This window comes from Delphinus delphis, chromosome X, assembly GCF_949987515.2.
Source record: "Delphinus delphis chromosome X, mDelDel1.2, whole genome shotgun sequence".
NCBI classification, from domain to species: Eukaryota; Metazoa; Chordata; class Mammalia; order Artiodactyla; family Delphinidae; genus Delphinus; species Delphinus delphis.
Window position 1 is genome coordinate 4,713,541 of NC_082704.1, and position 24,311 is coordinate 4,737,851.

General features: G+C 44.7%; 1 protein-coding gene across 1 annotated transcript in view; it reads right to left on the minus strand.

Annotated features, from left to right (window-relative positions):
* The window catches only part of AFF2 (ALF transcription elongation factor 2), a 489,494-nt gene that overhangs the window by 189,134 nt on the left and 276,049 nt on the right, over nt 1-24,311 (minus strand). Inside the window, exon 4 of the mRNA XM_060002892.1 lies at nt 1,723-1,767. Within this exon, the coding sequence (XP_059858875.1) occupies nt 1,723-1,767 (45 nt within the window). The remainder of the gene's footprint in view (nt 1-1,722; nt 1,768-24,311) is intronic.

Below are 24,311 nucleotides of genomic sequence, written 5' to 3' on the forward strand. Positions count from 1 at the left end.
CAACAGAAAGACTTTTGTTACTTTCTCAAAGGGAGCTACCTATTATGAGCTTATTAAGGTAACTACTTCTTTTCTTTCCGTGTTTAAGTGACATTCTGTTGTTTCTCTAAGTGGCTTCTCCAGCAGCCTGGAGTCGCCAGCCTCTGCCAGGTGTCCAGCCGGCTCCCCTCGCTCGGTCACTGTGTGGGCCACCTAGGCTTCAGGGCCAGGCTGCTCTGAAGTGGAGAATTCCAACTGTCACAAATGAGGTGGTGATTCTGAAACGGGTCTGGCATTCCTCTGGGGTTCAGAAAAGACCACTGACTTCATTTGGAAAAGCCAGACTACTGTAGGGACTAGAGGAAGAGGTTTCTTTCAGCATCGCCTTTCTCTAAAAGGCAGGTGGCCAAGACCCTCACAGTATTGGGTGTATTTCGTACATCTGCACTGTCTCCACCCGATGCAAGGTACAGGGAGCAAGCGGCTGGGTTCCGAGGGTGCATCACGCTGTGGATTTCATGGCGGCCGCCCACACTCCCCACCCCACCTCCACCCCCGGCCCTTGGATCCCAGGGAGAGATGATGGAGGGGTTCCTGGACTCTTACCAAAGTAACCAGTACTCCCCTAACTCAGATCGTCTCATCTCTGAGCAGAGTGATCGGACTCCCCTCTTTAACAGTCAGTAACGACATTCTTGGGCTGGAAAAGGTGCACGAATGTCCACAGTGGGGGAATCAGGCGCCCGGTCAGCTCCATGGTGAACAGGTTTCTACTCCTTTTTATTCCTTTCGCTGCATCTTCACAGGGTTTGCTTCCAACACTTACCAGGGAGAGTGTCGGGGGAGCTGAGGTGACTTGGGGAGGTGAGGAAAGGGGATGAAGAACTTCCCCGGGGAACAGAGATGGATTTCTTTCCCCAGTGGAAAGCCAGCATGTTTTTCTCCCGGCCACACTGATCATTCCTCATAGTAAATAGCATTTATATACCTCTCGGCAGCTTATAAGGGAATTAGGACAGGCATTATTGTCCTCTTTTACAGACAAGGAAGGGAGATTCAGAAAGATGAAGTTATCTGTCCAAATTGCAGAAGTGACAAATGGTGGAGAGAGAACTCACTCCCATGATTCCTATTCTTCATATACCGCAACGCCTTAGGATGCCAACAGGCAGACAAGGGAGATACATTTCTCTGCCTTGGCTTTGGTTTCTCCTTTTGCTTTAATCGTGTACTTTGGGAGAGGTCATTGCCACCTTTTGCAGCTCTGTGCTGTCTCCACGCCATTCTCATGCACCAGTTCACCCCCATTAGTACCATCTCCCACAACTTGCCATCATTCTCAAGTCTCTCCTCATCTCCTCCCCTCCACCCTGCCACTTCTCATCCCCTTGTTGTAGGCCACAATCTCCATGACCATGTCCCATCAGCAACGTAGCAGGAGGCAGCAATGAGGCTGACCTGAGATCCCAGAGAACAGAAAGGCAAAGATTGTGGGTAGGATGCTTGAACAGGAAACGTTTCCTAAAGGAGGTGGTGAGTCTCTGCTCAGCCCTGAAAAGACTCAGAAGGATGCGAGAAGGCGACAGAAGCTTGGTGAGATCAGGAGACTAGCTTGATTAGAGAGCAAGAAGACGAGGTAAGAAACGAGACACTCCCGGAAACAGAAGAGGAATGACTTTAAACAGCTTGAGCAGGTTGACTGCTTCATTATTAAAAGGCAGAGAGATAAAGGTTTAAACTCACCCGCAAGATTTCTTCAACACAGCTTGGGTCACTGGGAAGGCTCACCTAAAACAAAATAAACAAAAAAAGAAAATTAACCATAATCTAGTTATTCTCAGAAAAGCATGTTGTATAATATTTTACCCTGTAGGAAAAACTGTAAAGGAAGTAAACATAGCTATACATGTGGGGTTTTCCCCCATGAAATACAAAGCAGTAAGTATCTGCAAATGGCCAATTTTGTTTTCTTTTACGGAAGCAGTAAGACCACAGTACAAGATGCAGAGAGGGCCTGGCTCTGTCACTGATTTGCTCCGGGACACGGAGCCACCCTCCCCTGTCCCCCGAGCTTCACTTTGCTCATCCATCCAAAGAAGGAGCTCGCCTTCCTGATCTTTGAGGCCTCTTCCACCCCCGACATACTTTACCATGTTATTCATAATCACAGATTTGTAGAAGAGGACGCCTATATGAACCACTTCTGTGATTAATTGAAGTCCCCTTTCAACTCAGGAGTCCAATCAGATGCCTACAGAGAGAATCTCACAAAGTGAACGCCCTGAGCTTTTCTCCTCAGTGTGACACCTTCCTAATCAATCAAAATTCAAGCGACTAGCAGAGCTGTACCGAGTACTGACTCCGCACCAGGCACATGCCCTTTCCTTCAGGAGCTCCAGAGTCAGTGAGAGCAAGAGACCAAATGCCGAAGTGAAACACCAGCTCTAAAGCTGTGTTTGATGAGGGACCTGAGGGTGGGACCACCAGCTGCAGGAAGGTCTACCAGGTGTGACGGCACCTGTGCAGGTACGGGCATCCCCCAAACCTTCCGAACTCTCTCCTTCACACCTTCTCCAAGAAGGCAATTTGGTCACCTCCACTTCCCTCCAGTTCCAGTAGGGAGACCATTTGGTCTCTTTCACTCACTGCCTTGGGAGGTAAAAGGCCAGTCCTGTAAAGAGAGTACTGCCACAGAGGCTGTAGGTTCCAGGCCTCTCGCAAGGGCCATTAAGTCCTAATCCCCTCGTTACTCTGATAGATTAAGGTATAAACACAACTGTATTTGAGGAAATGGGGAAGAGAATATGGCCCCAGTTTCCCTCGATCTTAAAAAAATACACGCTACAATCATCAGTAAATCTTAAATGAGCATAACGGTCACTACTGTACATACATTAATTTCAACCAATATTTCTTGACTACCTTGACTACCTACTCCATGGAAGAGTCCCTGCTCCAAGCAGCATAAAATCCCTAGTGGGGAATCAGAGAGCCAACAATAATGAGGGGGCCATCCAGCCTGGGTTATAACCCAGTGTGGTTCCAGTGTACACATGCTATTCTGCTGTCATTACTGACAGTGTCCCTTTTCACCCTCAAAAATGTCCTGATTCGGACGACAAATTATACAGTCACCCTTCCAAGAACACGAATACTCTCATATTGAGCGGAAAGAACAGTAGAAGGAAAGGCTGACAAATTGCCTGGGCAGACATGGTAAAGAACCTTCAATACAGGCTCCTGATAGGGAACCACACGTGGTTTGGTCTAGCAGAGATCATTCATTCATTCATTCAACAGATATTCTTTGAGGGCCAGGGACTGTGCCGCCAGGCTTGTGGTCGGCAAAGACACAACGGAAAGAAGCAGAAGGAGACAGTTTCCTCCCTCATGGAGTTTGTAGACTCAGGAAGAAGGTGGGTGTGAAGAAACACATAGGTAATGGACGACTGTTACCATGGTAAGTACTATAAAGCAGGACATCCCACGGACACCAGTCCTGCAAAATGAAAGGTTCCGTGTCCAAAAAAGTATGGGCAATGCTGCCATGCATCCCCCTCTTGGCAACCCATGATGCAACTTAGAGGCTCTGAGACACCTATGAAATTGGTTTAAAGCAGCATGTTCCCAACTTTCTTGACTACCGATTGTTGGGTTTTTAGTTTTCATGTGTGTTTTTTTTTTTCCAATTAACAACGATCGCCATTCCATAGAATGGGTGTTTGCAGAATATACACTAGGAGAGGCTGGTCTAACATATTACAGGATTACAGAACTCAACTGATTATTCTTAACAGCAAATAAAATCTCATTCCAAGGACTTCCCTGGTGGCGCAGCGGTTAAGAATCCGCCTGCCAATGCAGGGAACACGGCTTCGAGCCCTGGTCTGGGAGGATCCCACGTGCCGCCGAGCAACTAACCCCGCGAGCCCGAACTACTGAGCCCCTGTGCCACAACTACTGAAGCCTGCGTGCCTAGAGCCCGTGCTCCGCAACAAGAGAAGCCACCGCTATGAAGAGCAGCCCCCGCTCGCTGCAACTAGAGAAAGCCCGCGTGTGGCAACGAAGACCCAATGCAGCCAAAACTAACTAACTAAATAAATTTTAAAAAAAATCTCATTCCATTGCTCAAGGCTCTAGCAGCCGTATTTTCCAAGAGAGTTGTTGAACTTCTAACATATACCTTCCCCAAACACAAAGGTCAAAATGATTACAGCCAAGACTTAAATCTTCAGTGTGGTTGTCCCACTGTATCTGTTGGGCTGCCCAACTCTCATGAAAAGGTCTTTGTTTTCCCTTTGCCACACAAACACACAAATGTTAATTTTGAAATAAAAGTGGGAAAAAAGTATGAGCCACATGCAGACACAGCGAGGACATTTGCCTACGAGTCTCAAGAGTTGGGTGGGAGGCTGATCTTACCCGTTGGGAACAGGACTTCACAACCTTACCCCTCTGAGTTCCAGTTTGCCCAACTATAAAATAAAATCGAGTAAAATAAAAGGACGATAAGAGTAATACCTGCTCCTTTCAAAGCTCACAAGGGTTTCTGCGAGCAGCAAATGATATAAGGTATGTGAACGCGCTTTGTAACCCGCAAAGCCCCTCATGCTGCGTTGGGTTTTTAGCCCCTGCCCTGCTGGTCTCCTCACTGCCTTTATTACGAAGCCCAGTCTTCTCGTCTGCACAAGGTAAGATCTGACTCACTCTTGCCAACCGCAAATATCATGTCTACACCTGGTATTATAAATATCCGTTTCCTTATGGGGAAATGCTGTCAAAATAGAAAGAGTTGTGGACTCTGGGGAAGAACTCTGCCGACACGGACAGTCAAATAAATATGCATCCATACCGAGCGTTCAGATTTTTTTTTTCTTTTTTAGAAAATACTGGAATCCAGCATTGACATGGAGTCACCAGTCCTGCAAAGTCATCTAGCCCTGCTCCGCTGCTCTTTTCACCGCAAGACAACTCATTTGAGCCTCAAGTGGTTTTTTCCCCCCCTGCAAGTGCTTTTGAATTAGCCAGCGAGCATCTCCTCTGTGCCTAGAACAGTGCTGGGCGAGGGGGGTCGGTGACACAAAGAGCCGTCAGACTTGGCCTGTTTCTCTCGGAGTTAAATGTCTAGATGGGACGGGAAAACAAACAATTGAGACCCACTGGGACATACATTGTAAGGTGGTGACAAGGGTAATAGGATCGCATTCATTCGCCCGTCCGCCTATTCATCAGTTCTCCCATTTACTTCTTTAGACAACAAATCCTGACTGAGCTCACACTGTGCTCAGGACGGTGCCAAGGGGAGGATTTAAAGACACCGAAGACAACCTAATTTCTGCCTTCGAGACTCCACGCAAATTGGGGGAGACAAACATTTACAGGGGAAACAGACAACACGGAACAGGAGGTCTGACTTGGGTGTCAGGGGTACCTACCGGGTTCACGGACAGAGCCATGTCCGACAGGAGGTCCCAGCCGCCGAGGTCCCCATCGCAGTCCTCGCCCCATAAGGGGGTGAGAGGCCAAGGATTTGCCATGGCCGAGCAGTGCCGGGGCCACCTAAGGCCACTTCAGGTTCAGAGCCCCCTGAGGAACGGCACCCAGGTCACTCACACTGCGCTCTGGACAGAAGCCGGGCTCAGCCCCCGCTGCCTGGTTGCTCTGTCTGTCTGTCAGTGTGTCTCTCACAGCCCCGTCCTCTCGCAGGAACTGTGGAGGAGTCACTCGGACAGGTGTGACAGGAGACAGGAGGAGAACTAGTGGTGACACTGGGATTAGAACTGCCGCCTGACGAGTTGCCAAGCTGCCGCTTAATTCCGGAGCCACCTTCGCCTCCCTTTCAATGCACTCTTGAGTATTCAGAGAGTCCACAAAGCGCAAGTTAGCCACTCAGAGCCGGCGATCTCCTGCATCCCCCTCTCCGCCCCCTCCTCCGGGAGCAGAAAGCGAGCTGCACGCCGCCCGGGGAGGCTGTGCTCTCACTCCTGGCCCCAGACTACCCTCTCGGGCTGGGCACGGACGGGGTCCTCTAAGGGCCAGGGAAGGCAGGCGCCCATCGGGCAGGTGCTGAGTTGACTGAGAGCCCTCCCAAGTGCCTACCCTCTCGGCGTGTGACAGTGCAGGCTGCCACCCCATGTAGCCACACAGGGACCACGCGCAGATCATCTGCCTGGTGATAAAGACATATCTTAGGAAATAATCAGGGTACCTTTAAATCATCAAATATTCAATTAACTGCAGCAACAATAAATGAATTGCATAGGATGTTTTAATCATTCTGGAATTAATCAGTTTGGAGCACACTTCTTGGCGATTAGGGTAATACAAGATAGCAAAAATACCCTGATTGTGGCATTGAGAGACACTGATAGAAAACACGAAGATTCATGTAAAACATTAAAAGAATCATGATCATCACACGGTTAACCCAGTAGAGCGGGAGGCGTGTCTCTGAGTACATTTTTATTAAGTGATTGCGAGGGAAAAGAGGTCTTTTTTTTTTTTTTTTCTAAAATCACCCTGAAGTTTTCCCACAAAACCTGGCCATCTAAGTCCACTATTCTAGGCATGTTTCACCTTGACAAAGACTTCGCCCAGTAAAATTCACAAATTGCAAGTTTAATTGCCAGTGAACGCTTGGATTCTCCTAACAAGTGCAAGTGACACTGAGTGACACATCACTAACACCAAAATCCATGCTACCGGCCCAGTTAAACAAGATCCGCGACTGACACCGCCGGCAGCTTCCAAACTAATTCCATTTGTATTTTCATTAACAAATTGCCCCATTCATCCCCACGACTGACTGATGACACAGAGATCCCCTGACACGGCATCACTAACAAAATGAAAACTCAGGTTATGATATTCTGGTAGCAAATGAGTTTTCCGGCTTTTTAAAATGTTTAATCCCCATCATCGGTCATTTGTCCAAACAAGGAGCGGCAGCCTCTGAAGTTCCCATTCGCACTCACTTTGAGATCCCTTTATTTCCCCTCCCCATGCAGGGAGTCCCCGTTTTCCAACTTGGAAAAGGACGAACCCAGTTCAGGTTAAGATCTTTCTGTCCCTTGCTTCCTGCCACCTGTCCCTATTCTAGTTTGTATTCATGAGTCTACGGTTAAACGGGAACAGTTAACATAAACGCAGACAGAAATCCTCAGGTGATATAACTTTAATCAAAACAAAGAAGATTTCACAACAGTCACATGGTACAGCCAACCAGCTCATCTTCCCATTTCATTTTAATACAGCAAAAGTCCTGGGTGTCCAAGGAGTTGGTATTTAAAATACTGCTTCCGGCTCATTTTTAAGGGTGTCACATGGTCAAAATACCCCATGTAAAACAAGCTAATATTCACCATTCGCTCTAAGAAAAGAAGCAATAAAAAGTAGAGCATGATAGTCCCCGCTCGCTGCAACTAGAGAAAGCCTGTGCGCAGCAACGGAGACGCAACACAGCCAAAAATAAATCAATAAAATAAATAAATTTTTTAAAAGGAGAGCATGAAGATCAAAGGAATATACCACTTGCCATTTTAAGCTAAGTATAGAAAGTGACCCTGTGTCTAGAACCTTACGTGGAACTAAAACTAAAAAGGAAGACTCAGCGATCACATTTTATTTATTTGAGCAAATCAGTGAGATAATTTACTGTGCTTTCTGGGGGCATAAAGGGGTAGGGGAAAGAGCATGGGCTTTGAAGCTGGAGGGACTTGGATTTTAATCCCAGCTCTGATACTTAACTTGCTTTGTGAACTTGGGCAAGACACTTGAACTTCTCTGAGCCTCTGTTTCTCTATCTATATAAGGGAAATAAAATTCCACTTCGAGGACTGTCGTGAGGTTGAGATGAAGTGACGCATATAAAAGTACCTTAGCCTGGCAGTGGGTGCATCTGAAGTCTCCATCAACACCTTTTATTCGAAGTTCCCTCTAAGGCTCTTGGAAAGTTGTCAGCACCCTGAACCTTGGAACCACTGAGTACATAGTTTAGTCGCCTTGGAAATTGGCCCCCATGACATCTTGTGAATGTCGCTAATTATGAAATCCTATTCAGGGGCCCAGTGCATAAGGAGTCTCAGGCTGCGGCTCCATCTGGTAGCTCTCACTGAAGGTGACAAAGGAGGCTGGAGATGGGACTTGAGGGGGTAAGACAACAGAGAGCGAAGGGGGGCTGAAGGGGAAGGGGGGCGATGTGCTTCATTATGGGGACAGCTCTCCACTGATTACATTAGGTATGGGCAACGGCGGAATGCATATGCAGAAAGGCCCATCATCAGTGGAGAGGACCTAACGGCAGATGGAATTTGAAGTGAAGAGTACTTAATTCAGCGGGCTCTGAATAGCCATTAGCTCACTGTTCATTTATTTGGTCTAATAACTAGTTTCTATAGAAGAGTGAGCTATAAACGGGGGGTGGGGTGGGGGGTGAAAGTCTTAAAGAAAAGGTACACATCTAGAAAGATTACCCTAAGAAACCAAGAGCCCTTCTGGAAGAGGCTGGCTGCCTGACCCACATTCCCCCAGGACGCCCTGCCTCTGGTCACCCGAGCTGTGCCTTCGCTGCTGCCGGCGAGGCTCCCCAGGGACGGAGCCCCTCCTCCCACATTCTCCAGGCTTCTCGCCCAGATGCCTTAATCCCGCTGCTTTCACTCAAGCTGCATCCTCCTCCTTCGCTTCGCCGGCCTCCCAGACTCCGACCCAACTTGCTTGCCCCTTCCTGCCTGTGCTCTTCCCAGCCTTCTGTCTGCTCTCCGTGTCTGCCCTACAACCCAGAGACCTTCCAGCCACGGTCCCTGCCTTCTGAAATTCCTAGGCATGCGTACGACTCCTCAGGGCCCGCGGGATACCCACTTCTGTCCCATCCAAGTCCTAGCACGGAAACCAAGGACCATTTAAGATTAAAGTCTTCATTCCACGAAATCCCTACTTACTGCACTCCCATTAACATTGACGGCTATCTTGTGTGCAGGTCCACATGTAGCATCCACACCTCAACTTCAATTCTCTACCTCCTACACACGGACCATTTTCTCACTGATGCTAATTGTCAGATCCCGGGTACATTTCCTCTTCTTCTGCTGACGGTTTTTAAATGCATGGGAAATGCAAACTGATTTATGTACTAACTAATACAAACGTGAGGAAAAGAGTTATTTCATGGAGAACTATATTCAATATCCTTTGATAAACCATAATGGAAAAGAATATATATTAAGAAAGAATGTATTGATATGTATGACCGAATCGCTTTGCTGTACAGCAGAAATTAACACGACATTGTAAATCAACTAGGCTTCAATAGAAAAAAAACACGAGGAAGCAGGCAACTCATATACCACATGTAGCAGACACGTACTATAGGCCTCAGCTATAAAACTAATTTCACACCTTAGTCATCCGAAGATGAAACTGCATCAAAAGACCATTTACAGTTTCTTTTGTGACGAGTCCACATTCCAGATAGCATGGCATACGATGTATCACACATCATGTATTCCAAAGCCACCCCTGAATCCTTAGGAGTGGCTAGGGGGACAGGAGGAAAATCAGGCAAGCATGATGTCCCAGAAAGCCAGAGAAGAAAGTGTTTCAAGGAGAAAGCAGCCATTCAGTAAGATAAGGATGCAGAATCGGCTGGGTTCGGCCGATCCTAGGCCATCTGGGCCATCGGCCACCTCGGACAGAGCCGTTTCAGCGGCATGCTGTGCATGTGACCCTCACCTCACCGGAGTGTGCTGAGGAGAGAGTGGGAGGGGCGGATGCAGGAGGGAATAAACAATTCCCGCTGTGACGGGGAGCAGAGAGATGGGGTGATAGGATGTGGTGATGCGGTGTCGAGGTTTTTCTTTGTATTTTAAGAGGGATGGTACTAAGGCATATTCATATACCAGTGGGTGTAACTCAGTGGAGAGGGGAAGAGACGTATCGCGAAAGAAAAAAATGGATGATTGTAAAAGCAAAGTCCTTGAGAAGGAGCGAACAGACTAGGACACAACTGGAGAGGCTGGCCTGAAAGAGGAGCGTGGACCCTTCTGGACAGTTCTTCCATTGTAACGGCAGGGAAGGCAGAGTGCCTTAGGTACATAAGCAATTGGGTTGGAGAAATTAAAGACGAGAAGATGAGGGGGTACTTGTCTGATTGTATCTATTCTTCTCTATGAAGTATGTGGCAAGGTCATCAGTGGAGAACGGGGCTGGTTATTGGAAACATGCGGAGAAAGGAAAGGTGGGAAAGGTTCTGTTGGAGAACAGGAAGAGGGGTAGGCTAGGAAAGTATAATAGAACTCTCTGGCAATACTGAAGAGCGAGAAAGAGGGAGCTATCGTGTGAAACACTGAAGGAGATGCTGTCTATGCCCACAGTACGGAGATAAAGGAAGGAGGAGGTAGGGGAAAGGAGACAATTGGAGGCCAAGTAGCCTCTAGCGATTCAGAAGGAGGTGGCGCTCTGCTCCCCACTATCAGCTACTGCACTTGCCCACACTGATCAGCTAATTAACCACAGCTCACAGTTCTCCAACTGCTCTAATCTATAAGGGACTTCATTCTGAATGGAACAAGCAGAGCGCCCAGGAGCACGAGCAATGATCTGCTGGGATCCCACAGTGGTGAATCTCACATGACCCACAAGCCCGGGCGAAGTGGACCGCGGGGCCTGAGGAACGCCTCTCTGGGGGCTAAATGAATTCAACTTTGTCCCTCGGGAAGTAGAGAGCGCCATTAACCCATATCCTCCTGAGAGAGATCATTCCTACGGAGCATTGGAAGGAGTTTCCAAATTGTTTAAAGAAGAGCTGTTTTTAATCACTTAACTATTTTGTCCTTAAGAAAACTTTTACACATTTACTATGTTAGCAGGAGACATTTTCAAGTACGATTATCTTTTATAATACGTCTTGGATTGACAACTTCTTCTAAGCATTTATGGTTTCTAGAGATACAAGACTTCCTCACCAGGGGGGAAAAAATGAAGTGGGAGTTCAGATTTTTCTGGTAGCTTCTGAAGACACTACCACAGGCATATTATGGGGTCTTAAATTACGTGCTGTGACCCCATTTAGAAAAGAACCTTTTAAATATGTATCTTTGGCTCCTATTTTCTGAAAATCTTTCAGAAAGGAAAGGTCTTCCCTTGACATTCGCAATCCCTCACCCTAAAGAAACTCCTTTCGTCTTCTTCTAAACACATAGCTAATGATTTAAGTGTCTGCTTGAAAACAAGAAACCTAGATTTCAGTTTGATTTTGCTCTATAGCTACATTTTCCTTAAAGCATCGTCAGTGGAATAGACTTTACAAATTGTACCCATACATGTCCTCAATAAAAAGGTGACAACAGAACACACTTGATAGAAAGTGTCTCCTCTTTCAGACTAACCTCTAACGAACTTGGCACCTTCTTGACTCTCTAAATCCTGCGCTTAGGATTGTCTTAATTGCCAGTGGTTGACACCGCGATGCCACAGAAAGAGACCTACAATTGCTCTTCTCTGACAGCGACGATCTGAGAGGACAAGCCCTGTGCACGGGAAGTGAATCCTCGCCAGCTCCCCTATTATTTATAACTCTAATTAAAACACTTTTATCTATTAATGCCAAGTGACACTACTAAATATATTCAGGGAAGTTCACATTGTTTCTAGGCTTCTGGAATCTCAGATCTGCACCCACTTACATGTGGTTTAACTGCTCACTAAAATGCAATGATAGCTAAGAATAACTCCCTTCCATTAGATTTCTAAATCTCATTAATTAATTCGACACCTCCAATGGTGTAGAGACCAAACTCAACTGCAAGATCTAATTAAAGAGAAGTAAAAAAAAAATGTTAAGAAACAACACTGAGATTGAAACACAGAAGTAACTGTTTAGCCTCAAATTAACGAGGCGCTATGCTAAGGAAGCATGTCCATTAATCCCTAATGAGGACTTTAAACACATTAAAACTTCCTAATACAAAATGTTTGCCTTCCTTTTATCCAATAACAAATAAGCCAATAATTTTCTGGCTCTAAATGACACTGTTAACTGTCACGGCATGTTTTATTTGACAAACCCTCCATTCAAATACTGTAAAACCAATTAATTTGCCTGCTGTGAAATGTGTTTCTTGGTGGCTTTTATGTGATTTTTTTTCTTCTCAAAGGAATGTAAATAGGAGGTCAATGTAGGTGCCTGGTATTGCTTAAAAAATATGCCACAGTAGCTATAGGTTGTCTCTCCTGTCTGCAATTCAAATGAGTTGAAAGACAACCTTCATTTTCAGGTCACAATCACAGACCGGTTTCCTGATAAGGAAACCGTGTCAGAGTAATAGTTTGATTACCATGAAGAGGATGCCATAGTTGAGAATGGAGAGTTGGCAAAATTACCACTTTGTTCGATTGTAAATAATGTTTCACGACCCTGGCCCTTACCGACCTGGCACGGTTACCTAGCTCCTGCTTCATCCAGCCCTCCCCCAAATGCACCTGCGTGTGTGCCCAGGAAATCACTCTCTAAAATTGGAGTTTATTCCTGATGCTTTTATTTGAAAACACCACAATTTGTTACACTTTTTTGTTGGCAGAAAAATCAATAGCACAAACACAAGAAGTTCCTGTTTCTTAAACTTCCCCTGGGCCTTACTTAGTATCTCCAGTTAGCTTGAGAGATGGCCCTAAGAGCCCTTCTGCCCAGCATTTATGGAACACTCTGAAACACTTGGCTCGTAGAAGGGCAAGGCACTTTTCCAGAAAATCACTCTGCAAACACAGACCCTTGACACCGTGTCATAAAGAAAGGGTCTGTGACATTACGTGTGGGCCCGCTCTGTGGAGCACCTCGAGCCCACTGCCTCATACATTGAAGACCAGAGAGGGAATGATACGCGGTGTCCCATGGTTTATGGAGTCAAACAGTTTACGCCAATTAACACGAACAGCATACGCAGGACACCAACGATCCTAGCTTGTCTCACATCCACGTGAAAACCAGGGACTGATTATTTCTTAGCTGTGAAAGTAAGCAAGAGAAACAGACACCTGGCAGGTGCTTATAATTCCAGGTACAATGACAACACCTTACTGATACAAATAAAATACATCCAGTGAAATAACCACACTTGCTCCTGACTGGGATCAATGTGTTGGGGTATTTCCAAACTCGGTGCTTGGAAAATCTGTTCACGTTAAGAAACTTGTCCCAGATGGAAAATATACATTGCATCCCTACGCACAGTACAGTGCACTAGGCATTATGGGAAATTCAGTAGATGATAAAGAATAAATGTCTTTTTACTTAAGAGTAGACAGGACCTATATACCAAAAATGAGTAATGACAGTACAAGTTGGCACAGATTTTCTGATCCCTGAATCAGGCACATGGGCAGAAGGATTTTACTTTGGGGATGACATGACTTAGATGGCCAAATATGGGAATGTCCAGACTATCTAATATGGGGAGAATGAAAGTGATTATTTCAAATCAGCACTCTCCTAGAAATCCCAGACTGTGTAGTGACGCTACTTTTAAGAGACAGATGAATGGCTTTCACAATAACTGTAATGGGAAGTCACAGATGAAAAAAAACTGTCCATGGCTCTGGGGTGATCATGCAAGGAAGTGGGACTTGACCTTGATTTTGAATAAGAGAAAAGATTCATATAGGTAGTGACTATGGCACTGTATGACTTCGGGCAAGTCACAGTTTCTCTAGCTATAAAACCAACGGGTTGGCCAAGGATCCAGTCTCTAAAGCAAGTCCAATCTGTTAAAATGAGTGTATCAATCTGTGGCCCAAAGCAAATTAATTTCAAAACTTGAACTTGTGTTCACCAGCTGATCTCTAATTAAAAGAAGTCTCCAATCGAAAATGAAAAGCTATAAATTTCACAGGGACAGAGCCTGCGTGATCTACAGAAGTAAAAATGTCAAGCCGTCCTGGCAAATATTTTCAGAATGGCAGCAGATAACATGCTTTAGGACTTCAGTGGAAACATTAAAATGTGGACAGTTCCATTTTTCATATTAGGGAGACCACTATGACAATTAGATGTCATCCTCAAAAATAACATGTTGGCCACAAAGACAGAGTGCCTCAGTCATGTGAGGGCTTCTCGTTAAGTTAGAAGTTCTCGCTAAATGGTAGTGAAAATATAATCGGTACTTGGCTAAGGGTCCATACCCTTGAAGCCAAAGCATGTAGAAATGGCTCTGTTTGAAACGATTTTGAAAAATCCCATAAGAGCTCCTACATCTTCCGTTTTTAATGAAGATTTGGGAATGTACTGAGACCACCAGACATCAAGCGTGCTCGCGACCTTTTCAACTGTCAGACCAGATAGATTTTTATCTTCTGTGAATCCACCGAAAGCCTCAAAGGTGCAGTGCCAGAGCGTGAATCCATTTCACTAGACAGTCATTGAAAGTATAATTCAAAGTGCAACTTATTTTCACATTTTCTACCACAATACTTTTGGCAGCCCAGGGCAGAAAGTCAAAACCTGGTTTCCAATGGAGACCGCTTCCAGTGGTTTCTAAATGTTGGCAGCAAGAATTCCTTCTTGTCAAAGAGATCAGCAGTCACTGGCTTTCATTAATTTATTTTCAATGACTGCTGCTTGCTCTCAGGAAGCCTTTCTTTACCTAAGGATGTTGACCTGCTGTTGGACCCCATCAGAAACAGACACGGAGAGACACTGATGTATTAGGAGATGGGGAGATTCCCTCCAGTGGCCTTCATAGACTCCACAACTTCCATTTATTCTCACGGAGGCCATGAGCACAAAAAACAAGATTTGTGGCGAAGACATAGAGCTGGAATCTATAAAAGCTCCCAACACAAGATGAATAAACCCAGCGATATATATTACACTGTAAAGTGTTATCTGAAGATCTTTAGAATCAGTTTGAAGGTCTTTCTTCATTCAAATGAATTATCATAAAGAAGGGGGACTTTTTAAATCTAAAATGATATACCAATTTAGATGATGTGATTACAAATACTTAGTGTGCCTTTAGTTGGGTACCCAAAAGGCTCTGGGCTGAGGGCTGGCTGTAAATAAACATTTATTATGATCACACTGATCTTGAAATTATCTAGCTGAGCACTTAGGTATACTTATAAAATGCATTTCATTAATTTCTAAATGTTTTGTCTTTGTTTTACAGTATGTGCTCAAAAGGAAAGCACGGACACCTTATCAGGGTGCTATAAGGCTTTTAGGCAGCATCTAACATCTATTTTGTCGAGATAAGCTTTCCAATTAGCGTTTTCAAGAGTCTCAGTTTCTCATCTCTATGAATGATAATCTAACCCCCAGTGAGATCTCCTTTATCCTTAATGTGAAGATATTAACCCCTTAATTCAAAACTCTAAGAACAGCACCCTGGTGGCATATGAAAACAAAAGGGAATGAGGCCATTTATATGAGGGCAATATTAAGAATATGGTCTACTGTTATTGCTACTAAGACCAAGGCTCAGATACATAAATCCTAGGAAGTTTCGTCCTTGCTGGGCTACAAAGTCCTTTCACATCCTCTCTGCTCCCCACCTGCCACCCTGTATCATTTGCTCCTCATGACAGCCCTGTAAAGGAGGCAAAGAAGATACAATAAGCTTCATTATAAAGAGGAAAGAAAATCTGGGCCTTCAAAAGGTTACATGACTTGTCTGAGGTTTTCTGGCCACTTAGCGGTGAAGATGAGCCCCGAGGTTTTCAGCTACCCAATCCAGTGTGTCTTTTGCTATTTCACGCTCCTGGTCTATACACATGGACTTAGAGTGCCCACTAAAGCCTGAGGAATTCAGAAGCCAAGTTCAGGAACTGCAATGAAGGTTCCCCCCTAAGATGAGAGGATACTTATCTCTGTTACAGGGCAAATAATGTTATCCTCAATTCCAAACTGACTACCAACCGACAAGGCCAAAAACCCGATGGCCTACAATGAGACCTACAACGAGTCTGGGCATTGAAGAGCACCTGCTATGGCACCGGTAGACCAGGCCCTTCCTCCAGCCAGGCCTCCACAGATGCTAAGCAGTGAGAACTCAGGTTCAACACCGAGGCCAGCACCTTGCTACTCAAGATACTTGACCGCCCTTTAGCTTTAGTTCTTGGCTATTTTAAAGCCAACTGAAAGAAGTTCCTACAGGTTCGTTGGCTGTCCAAATATGCCGTGAAAACTGGCCTCCCACGAACACCTGGAGTCAGTGTCGATTTGAGGAGTCGTGAATCGGTGGGGAAATGAGCTTACCAGCGCCAGCCTCTCCAGTTGTGTCCTAGTCTGTTCGCTCCTTCTCAAGGACTTTGCTTTTACAATCATCCATTTTTTTCTTTCGCGATACGTCTCTTCCCCTCTCCACTGAGTTACACCCACTGGTATATGAATATGCCTTAGTACCATCCCTCTTAAAACACAAAGAAAAACCTCGACACCGCATCACCACATCCTATCACCCCATCTCTCTGCTCCCTGTCACAGCGGGAATTGTTTATTCCCTCCTGCATCCGCCCCTCCCACTCTCTCCTCAGCACACTCCGGTGAGGTGAGGGTCACATGCACAGCATGCCGCTGAAACGGCTCTGTCCAAGGTGGCCGATGGCCCAGATGGCCTAGGATCGGCCGAACCCAGCCGATTCTGCATGCTTATCTTACTGAATGGCTGCTTTCTCCTTGAAGCCCAACATACCCTCCCCCTTTTATTGTTCCATTCAAGGAACGAGGAAACAGCCAAATCGAGCTGGCAAGGGCAACCCTTCCATCCTGAGAAATCTGGTTACTGAGCGTGAGATGGGCACTCTGAAAAAGGACTGCCCCTGACAGCCATTACAGGTAGATAGAAGCCTTTGGCCCAGAGCATTAAAGCTCTGACCGTGATCTAGTAAAATTGCTGAAGGGCAGAGAGGAGAGGGACCAGGTAAGAAATGAAATAACTCTATGATAAATGTGTCATCTGTCCCATGCAAAGCTAATGCTACTGGTTCCTTCTCAATGGAACACTTTTCAGTTGCTTGTCCAGTAATGGATACATTCATCTCCTGATAGACTGTTGACAGAGAAAGGGCCCTAGAGGCTATATACTCCAACCTCTAACGTGCAGCCCATTTTAAAGGATGAGGACAAAAGAAGTGCAGAGAGGTGAAATGATTTGCCCAAGGTCACACAGCCATGTGAATGGAGGGCCTGAGATGAAACTCTGGTCCATCGGGCTGAAAAAGCCAAGTTTTTGTAGTCTTGGCTTTACCACTGCTTACATAGCTCCTATGACAGGGGACTCATTATTTCCTGACTCCATTTCATTTAAATCAATTTATTTCAATTTAATGAAGCAACTCAAGAAACTCTGAGTTCCTTCTACTGGAAGATCAAATAGATCTATCCACACGGTACCCTCTATATTCTGTTGGGCAGTGAGGACAGGGGAATTGTGCCTTACCTTACCTCTGAAAGCGGTATCTAAGTGGAGCAGCTCTTCAGAAAAGTTTAAATAGTGTGAAGACGTGGTGATTATTAAGACTGTGATGAAAATATTATAGTCCAAGAAAGCAGTGGGCAACAGGAAGAGAAGACACAGAAAAGGGAGGTGAAGTGTGGCACTTTTTGATATACTTGCTCTGCAGGCATCCAGCAGTGCAGACCCCAGCCTCCCCTGCCATCACCACCAAAGGCTGGATCATCAGAAAGTCAGAATCCAGCTTTGCCTTGAGCCAGTTATGGTAGGCAATAGACTGCATGGAGCTCCTCCTTAGATTCTTTGGCTGTAGAGCGCGGTGAGGTTCCCTGGGGTTACGGGTCATGGTCATTGCCTTGGCTTCCACAGCACCATGTTCAGGCTAAACGACTGAGCCAATCAAAGCAAGGAGACAAGGAGATACAAAGCTAGCAAATCGGGAGCACTGAGAAGACAAGGTGGGATGCATAAACCCGTTTTGTAAATTATGATTTAAGTGCAGAAAATAACAGTAATTTGTTAATTTCTGGAGCGACGTGCATTGGAGCAGCTGCAAGGACCCCCACTACCGTAAATGATCTATCCCTGACTCCTCTCTAAGGATGTTTATTTCAAAAGTGAAATTTGGCACATTGAGTGGTATTTCTGGAAGGTTAGTCAGTCTCTTGTCTCCTTCCTTCCTTTTCCTTGTCTACCCAGTTTCACTAATGCAGTCCTGACACCCAGCCCTTCAATGGAAGAGCCACCCCAGAGGGGAAATGATCGGTTTTAATGGGGCTCCCTAATTATGCATTGTGGTATATGCCATCATCCAAACCCTGACCTAATAGCAACCTCCAGGCCTAGTCCATCTAGACTCTAGAATGAACACTTGGTGGTAGCTGCCCCCAAGGCACACTGACTACCACCTGCAGACCACTGGCGTTTTACATAATTATTTGCACAATGCTTACTATGCTAAGTTCAAGGTAAGGTGCAAAAATGAAAACTACGTGTCAACAAAGCCTTTTGTTGTTATAGCTTTAGTGTTAAAATGGTCATGTAAGTGGCTATTTTTCACAGAAATGTTAGTTGAGCACTTAACAATGGGCCACTTAATCTCCATGACAACACTATGATGTAGGAATTATTATCCCCATTTTATAAATGATGAAAGTGAGGTTCAGAGAGGTTAAGCAATTTGCCAAAGGTCACACAGTTCAGACGTGATAAAGCCAAGGTAGAAAACCCTGTCTCTCTGATTTCAGACCATTGTATAAGAAGATTGACTCCCAATTGTATTATCAAAAAGTAAGGGATGTAGTACCCCCTATTAAAAATATGTGTTATGCTATATTATTTTCACTTTGCAAAAGCCTTTTGTTGTGCCAATGTAACATAATGTAGTGAACATGAAAATACAAGTTGGAATTCAGTGAGCCTAACTTTCCCATTGTTCTGATGAGCATAAGGTTATATATACCCGACTCTGTAGGATAAACAAGCTATCGTGATTATTTCTTTACACTCACAACTGCTATGGCCAATACAATCACTTCAAATTAATCTATACAAAGTACAATGAGTAGCTCAATGAGCTACTTCATAAGCTCTCAAAGAGAAACTGATTAAAATGGCCATGAGAGAATTTGGTGCCAGAAGGTAAGATTCTGCCGAGACTGTTGAATAGAGACAAGTAATTCAGGAGGGCAAGTTTAAAAAAAGATTTAATTGACTTGCTGCGGGTTTCTTTCTGTATTTGAAACTTCGGTGTTTGTAAATGTGAAATATCTATGTAACAGTGTATCTAGAATAAATATACATCAGCCCACAAATGATATCTAATTTTTCAAAGCCTGCCTGTCTCACACGTTCCCTCTAATGGGTTCACTACTAGTTTGTTTAATCTATTTGGCTCTAATCAGAGAAAACCTACTCTTTTCAGTATTATCATCACTCATAGCTTTCAAAGTGAAGAGATCTTGTAGTCCAATCATGTTTGAAATGCTTCTTTGACCTTGATCGTGGCCAAGCTGGCCCTCTGACAACCAGTTCTACTCTTCGGTCAATTCAAAATACCAATAGACTTGTATTTCCATCTCTGTTTCCGGAGCTCTAGGTTGGACAATAAATATGTCTCATAATGGTCCTGCCTAATTCTATCCATAAGAGGGGATTTTTTTTAATGTATGGTTTACCGTGGGAAGAGAGGGGTGGCCAACGGGAAAGAACCCTGCAGCTGAGGTCAGAGGGCCCTGGTCCTATTTTTCTCCCTAGATCTCTCTCAAGTTCCCCACCTATGAAATGAACAGACTGGAATAGCAGGTATCCCCAGTTTTGCAGAGCTTCCCAAAGTAAGATTGCTGATCAAATAGATTGGTGATACTGATAATCAGTAAGACGGCAAGTCATTTCATAATAATCTGCAAGTAATGATTCCTTTTAGGAGGGTATGTTATGCTGTCATCCAGAACAGTCCATAAAGGCTGGACTATTAGGCCTTCATTTTGTCAAGGCAACTTTTGAGAGCCTCAAGATACATCATTTGAACCATCCCTCACTGTTTTTATTCTGGTAGTTGGGGGCCATTTTTCACACATCTGGCTGTGTGTCTTGGGTGAATCACCTCTGTTCTCTGGGCCAAAGCCTCCTCACTATGAAATAAAGGGGTCTGATTCTCTCTGTGGTCTATTCTGGCTCCTATATTATATAGGAGCCTATATAACTATGATTCTTAAGGACTCATGAAGTTTCATGGTGAAATCACCACCTTAGGCAATAACCAGTATTTCTGTCCTAATTCAGGGGGCACAGATCCTGTTAGAATGGCGGTGTGATCAGCCAGTGGGAAAACAAATGGAGCCAAAGAAAACTTAAACCCACCACCCTTTTACTGCATCGAGCTCCTACTCCTTTTCTGGGGTCTAGATAAGGACTGCAGGAATAGATTCGTAATTGTCTGAGATAAGGCACGTGTACGTATTTTATGAAATTGACATACCGCATCTCTGTAGAGGCAACACATTCTTAGGATACACTTCAAAGCAATTTAAAAGCAAATAACAATCATTTCAAGAGAAGACAGAAAATCATATTTTTCAGTAGTTCTGGTGGGAAATATACCATCACAGCTCCTAAATTCATCAAGAAATTAATGCCTTCCAGGAGTGTCATTTCCCTCTCTAGAACATATTCTAGATGTGGGTGTCACTGAGCTCAGCCTCTTTTGTAAATATGCAGGAAGTTGTATACATGGGCACAATAATCTGGGCAAACACACACACATGCCACACAGGCAAGGCTCGCAATGCTCATAAATTGTTTTAATACGTTGAAAAACAAACCAGAATAAACATTGCAGCTTAAAACCTGAAATAGATGTAAATCTGTTTTAAAAAACCAACTGAGTAATAGGTGAGCTGTTTACTCTGAGAGGCCCTCCAGGGCTGTGCCGTCACATCCCCAGCCCCCAGACTGCAGGAGCTGATGGGGGACACAGAACAGAGCAGCCGCTGAAACAAAGAGGGCCTCATTACCATGCCAAGCACAACAGCCTTCAGATGTGATGAGAAACGTGACTGAATGACAAACTGGGCCTGGGGAAATTTCAAAATATGACCACCCAAGCATACAGAAGAGGCGGGTGAGGACAGGGGCAGGACAGTGGGAAGGTGAGCCGACTCCGTACAAAGAATGACAGTTTAGGCCCCAAATAGAAATAGCGATGGCCCCTGGGACCTGCAATCACGCAGATTTTATATGAACAGGGATCCACACAGACACAGTTCTTGAGATGTGGCTTTGTGGAATTACTGAAAACAGAAAACCTAATGGGAGGACGGTGTTCATGCTTCATTTTTATTGCATTAGGCCGTTTAAGTATGCATTTTTACACACCATTCAATACTGCTTTCGAGTGAGAATAAAAGCGATTGCCACCTGTGGATAATTCTGACAAAAGAGGAACAATCGCTGAAGTCTCCCTCCCACCCCGCCCCTCCCAAAATGATTTTTCTGTTATGTCTAAGCCAGTTAGAATGTGCTGCCAGAGGTACCGGAGCTGTGCTCAGTAGGGAGAGATAGATCCACTTTTAGACAACACAGATGATGATTTAGCCATCCACTAAGAAGGCTCACATTGGGACCGGGAAGCTGAAAATGAACAAAGTCCCCTTAACTGAAATGTGGACTTTCTTCTTCCACCAAATGTGCTACTATACCTTTAAAGGTGTCTGCTCCAGTCGCAGAAGGACAAGATAACTGAGAAAGAGAGTTTGCAAATTCCTCTGCTCAGATCAATAAGACTCCCCAGCTCTGGAGTCTCTTTATTGATGACAACCTTTTTCATTGTAGTGATTAGAGACTCAGCAGCTGTTAATCACCTTCAACATGACAACTACACGTAGCTATATCTCTGTGATTTACAGCAATTGACAAAGTGTTAAAATCAGTGATTATGAGGTTGGCTTTTTGGTGTTAGTGATTTTCTGATCTATTTCAACTAAACAGCAAATAATACACATTAAGCCACTGTTGCCATGTTGAGACAATGCTAATGAATTGAAACTATAAATGAAGAACAATGTCAAGTGTGAACTTTCAGTTTTCCTAGTCTCAGAACAAGTGCCTATTTTCTGCTTCATAACTATTGGATGTTGTGGCCAATCTATGCTACATTATTGTTATTGGAAGTTTTTTTTGTTACAAAATGACACAAATTTACGAAATGTAGTAGACATGTTTCAGTTTGCAGTGATAATGGAACGGGCTCTGCCTGTCTATAAATTAAATATCACATCTCAAGGAGGCCACAGTGTTGACTGTTGTTCAAAGAATCATTCAGAAAGCTGATTAACCTTTCACACCATTCTAAACCACTGCCCAGATTCCTTGCCGTTACACAAGTACTGGGCACAAAACCAAGAAGTGTGATGAAAAAGAGACCACCTTAACCAAGAAGTTAAAAACCTAATTCTGGCCCACAGTTGTGACTAGACACCTAGGTTTTAGTCATCCATACATTTTTTTCCATTCATTTATTCGGTAAACTTTTGTGAGTAATAACTACCCTTTACTGAGCATCTATTATTGAGCATCTATTATGTGGAGGTACTTGGTGTATATGTGTGCGTGTGTGTGTGTGTGCTATGACGCTCATAATGCCTATGATATAGGAATTTAGAGAGAGAATTAGACTCGGACCGGCTAACTGGCCCATGAATAGAAAGACATGAGATGAGAACCCAGGCTTGTCGGTCTCCACTACATCAGGCCCATTGCTTCTCCTACTGTCCATTGCTTCTCCTACTGCTTCTCCTACTGTCCAAGCGTGGCACTAGACAATGCTGTAGGACCTTCAAAGACATATAAAACACAGGCCAGATCATTAATGGTCATTGTTATGGGTTGAATTGACCACCCCCAAATTCATGTTGGAGTTTTAACCCCCAGGACCTCAGAATGTGACCTTATTTGGTGATAGGGCCTTTTCAGATATAATCAAGTTACAACTGGGTCAAGTACAGTGGGCTCTGATCCAATATGACTGGCATCCTTATAAAAGGAAAATTTGGAAAAGACACCCACAGAGGGAAGACCATGTGAGACGCAGGGAGAAGACAGCCATCCACATGCCAAGGAGAGAGGCAAGGAACAGATCCCGCCCTCATGGCCCCCAAAAAGAACCAACCCTGCCCACACCTTGATCTCGGACTTCCAACCTCCAGAATTGGGAGACGAACATTTCTGTTGTTTAAGCCACCCAGTCTGTGGGACTGTTACAGCAGCCTGAGCAAATTAATTCAGTCATATAGCCTAGTTGGTGGGATGAGACCATGTATGTGAATGCCTGAGCTACAAGGCAGTCCACAGAAAATGACAAAAGGAAGGTATGAACAGTGTTTAATGGCGGGGGGGGGGATGGAGTTCATGGATGGGGGAGACGGGTTAATTTCCCATATTTACAGATTAAAACGACAACAGAAATAATAACAGCAATAACAGTAATGATACAAATTGCAGCCACATTTACTAAGGCCTTAATATGTGCTAGGCACCGTGCTAAATGTCCCACAAGGATTCTCTCATTTAATCCTCACAGCAACCTGTGACGCGAGTTCTAGCATTATCCCTACGTGACACTGGTCACCTGTCTTCTTCCAGATCAAGCCCACACTCAGGTGATTCCCTTGCCCCTAGCCTCTATGTCCCCTAAAAAGTTTCTGCCGTACTGCTCACAGACTGATTTGTCTTGTGTGGTCCACGTTCCTTTGGGCATTGGGCTCACAAAACAGTGTTAATCAATTTTTTACAGCTGACCTGCCTTCGTTCTAGCAGGGAGGATAGGTAAAGATTCTCCTAAGAGAGCCAGTTCCTTAGAGCTAGGCTTACAGACCACAAAGTCCAAACAACAAATAGATGTCGATTGCTAGACGGGCCTGAGGTACAGCGGGCACGTGGCACGTGCAGCCCGGGAGTCCACGTTCTGTGTACAGGTGGGTCTCTGGTTACACGAGTCCATGAACGTCTCCCCTGCAACACCTCCCCACACAACTCATCCTCTCCCCACCCCCCTTCCAAGCACACAAACTACAGATCATCAAATGCGTACTTGGCTGTGAATACTCGTTTTTAAATTTACCAACTGTGTTATGAAACTAACAGATGGTCGCGACAATAACAGAAACCTATAGCTATGCTGACCATATCTTTCCAAACAAAAAAGTAGAAATTATCATCTCAAAGTTCTTTGTTGTGTGTGTGTGTGTGTGTGTGTGTCTGTGAGAGAGTGGGGAGCGGGAAGAGAGAGGGAGAGAGAGAGAGGTGGGGTTGGAAGGAGGGAGTTGAGTATATTTGCCTTGTAATTCTTACCCACTTCATTCACTTATCATATACCTAAAATCGGAGTTCCTT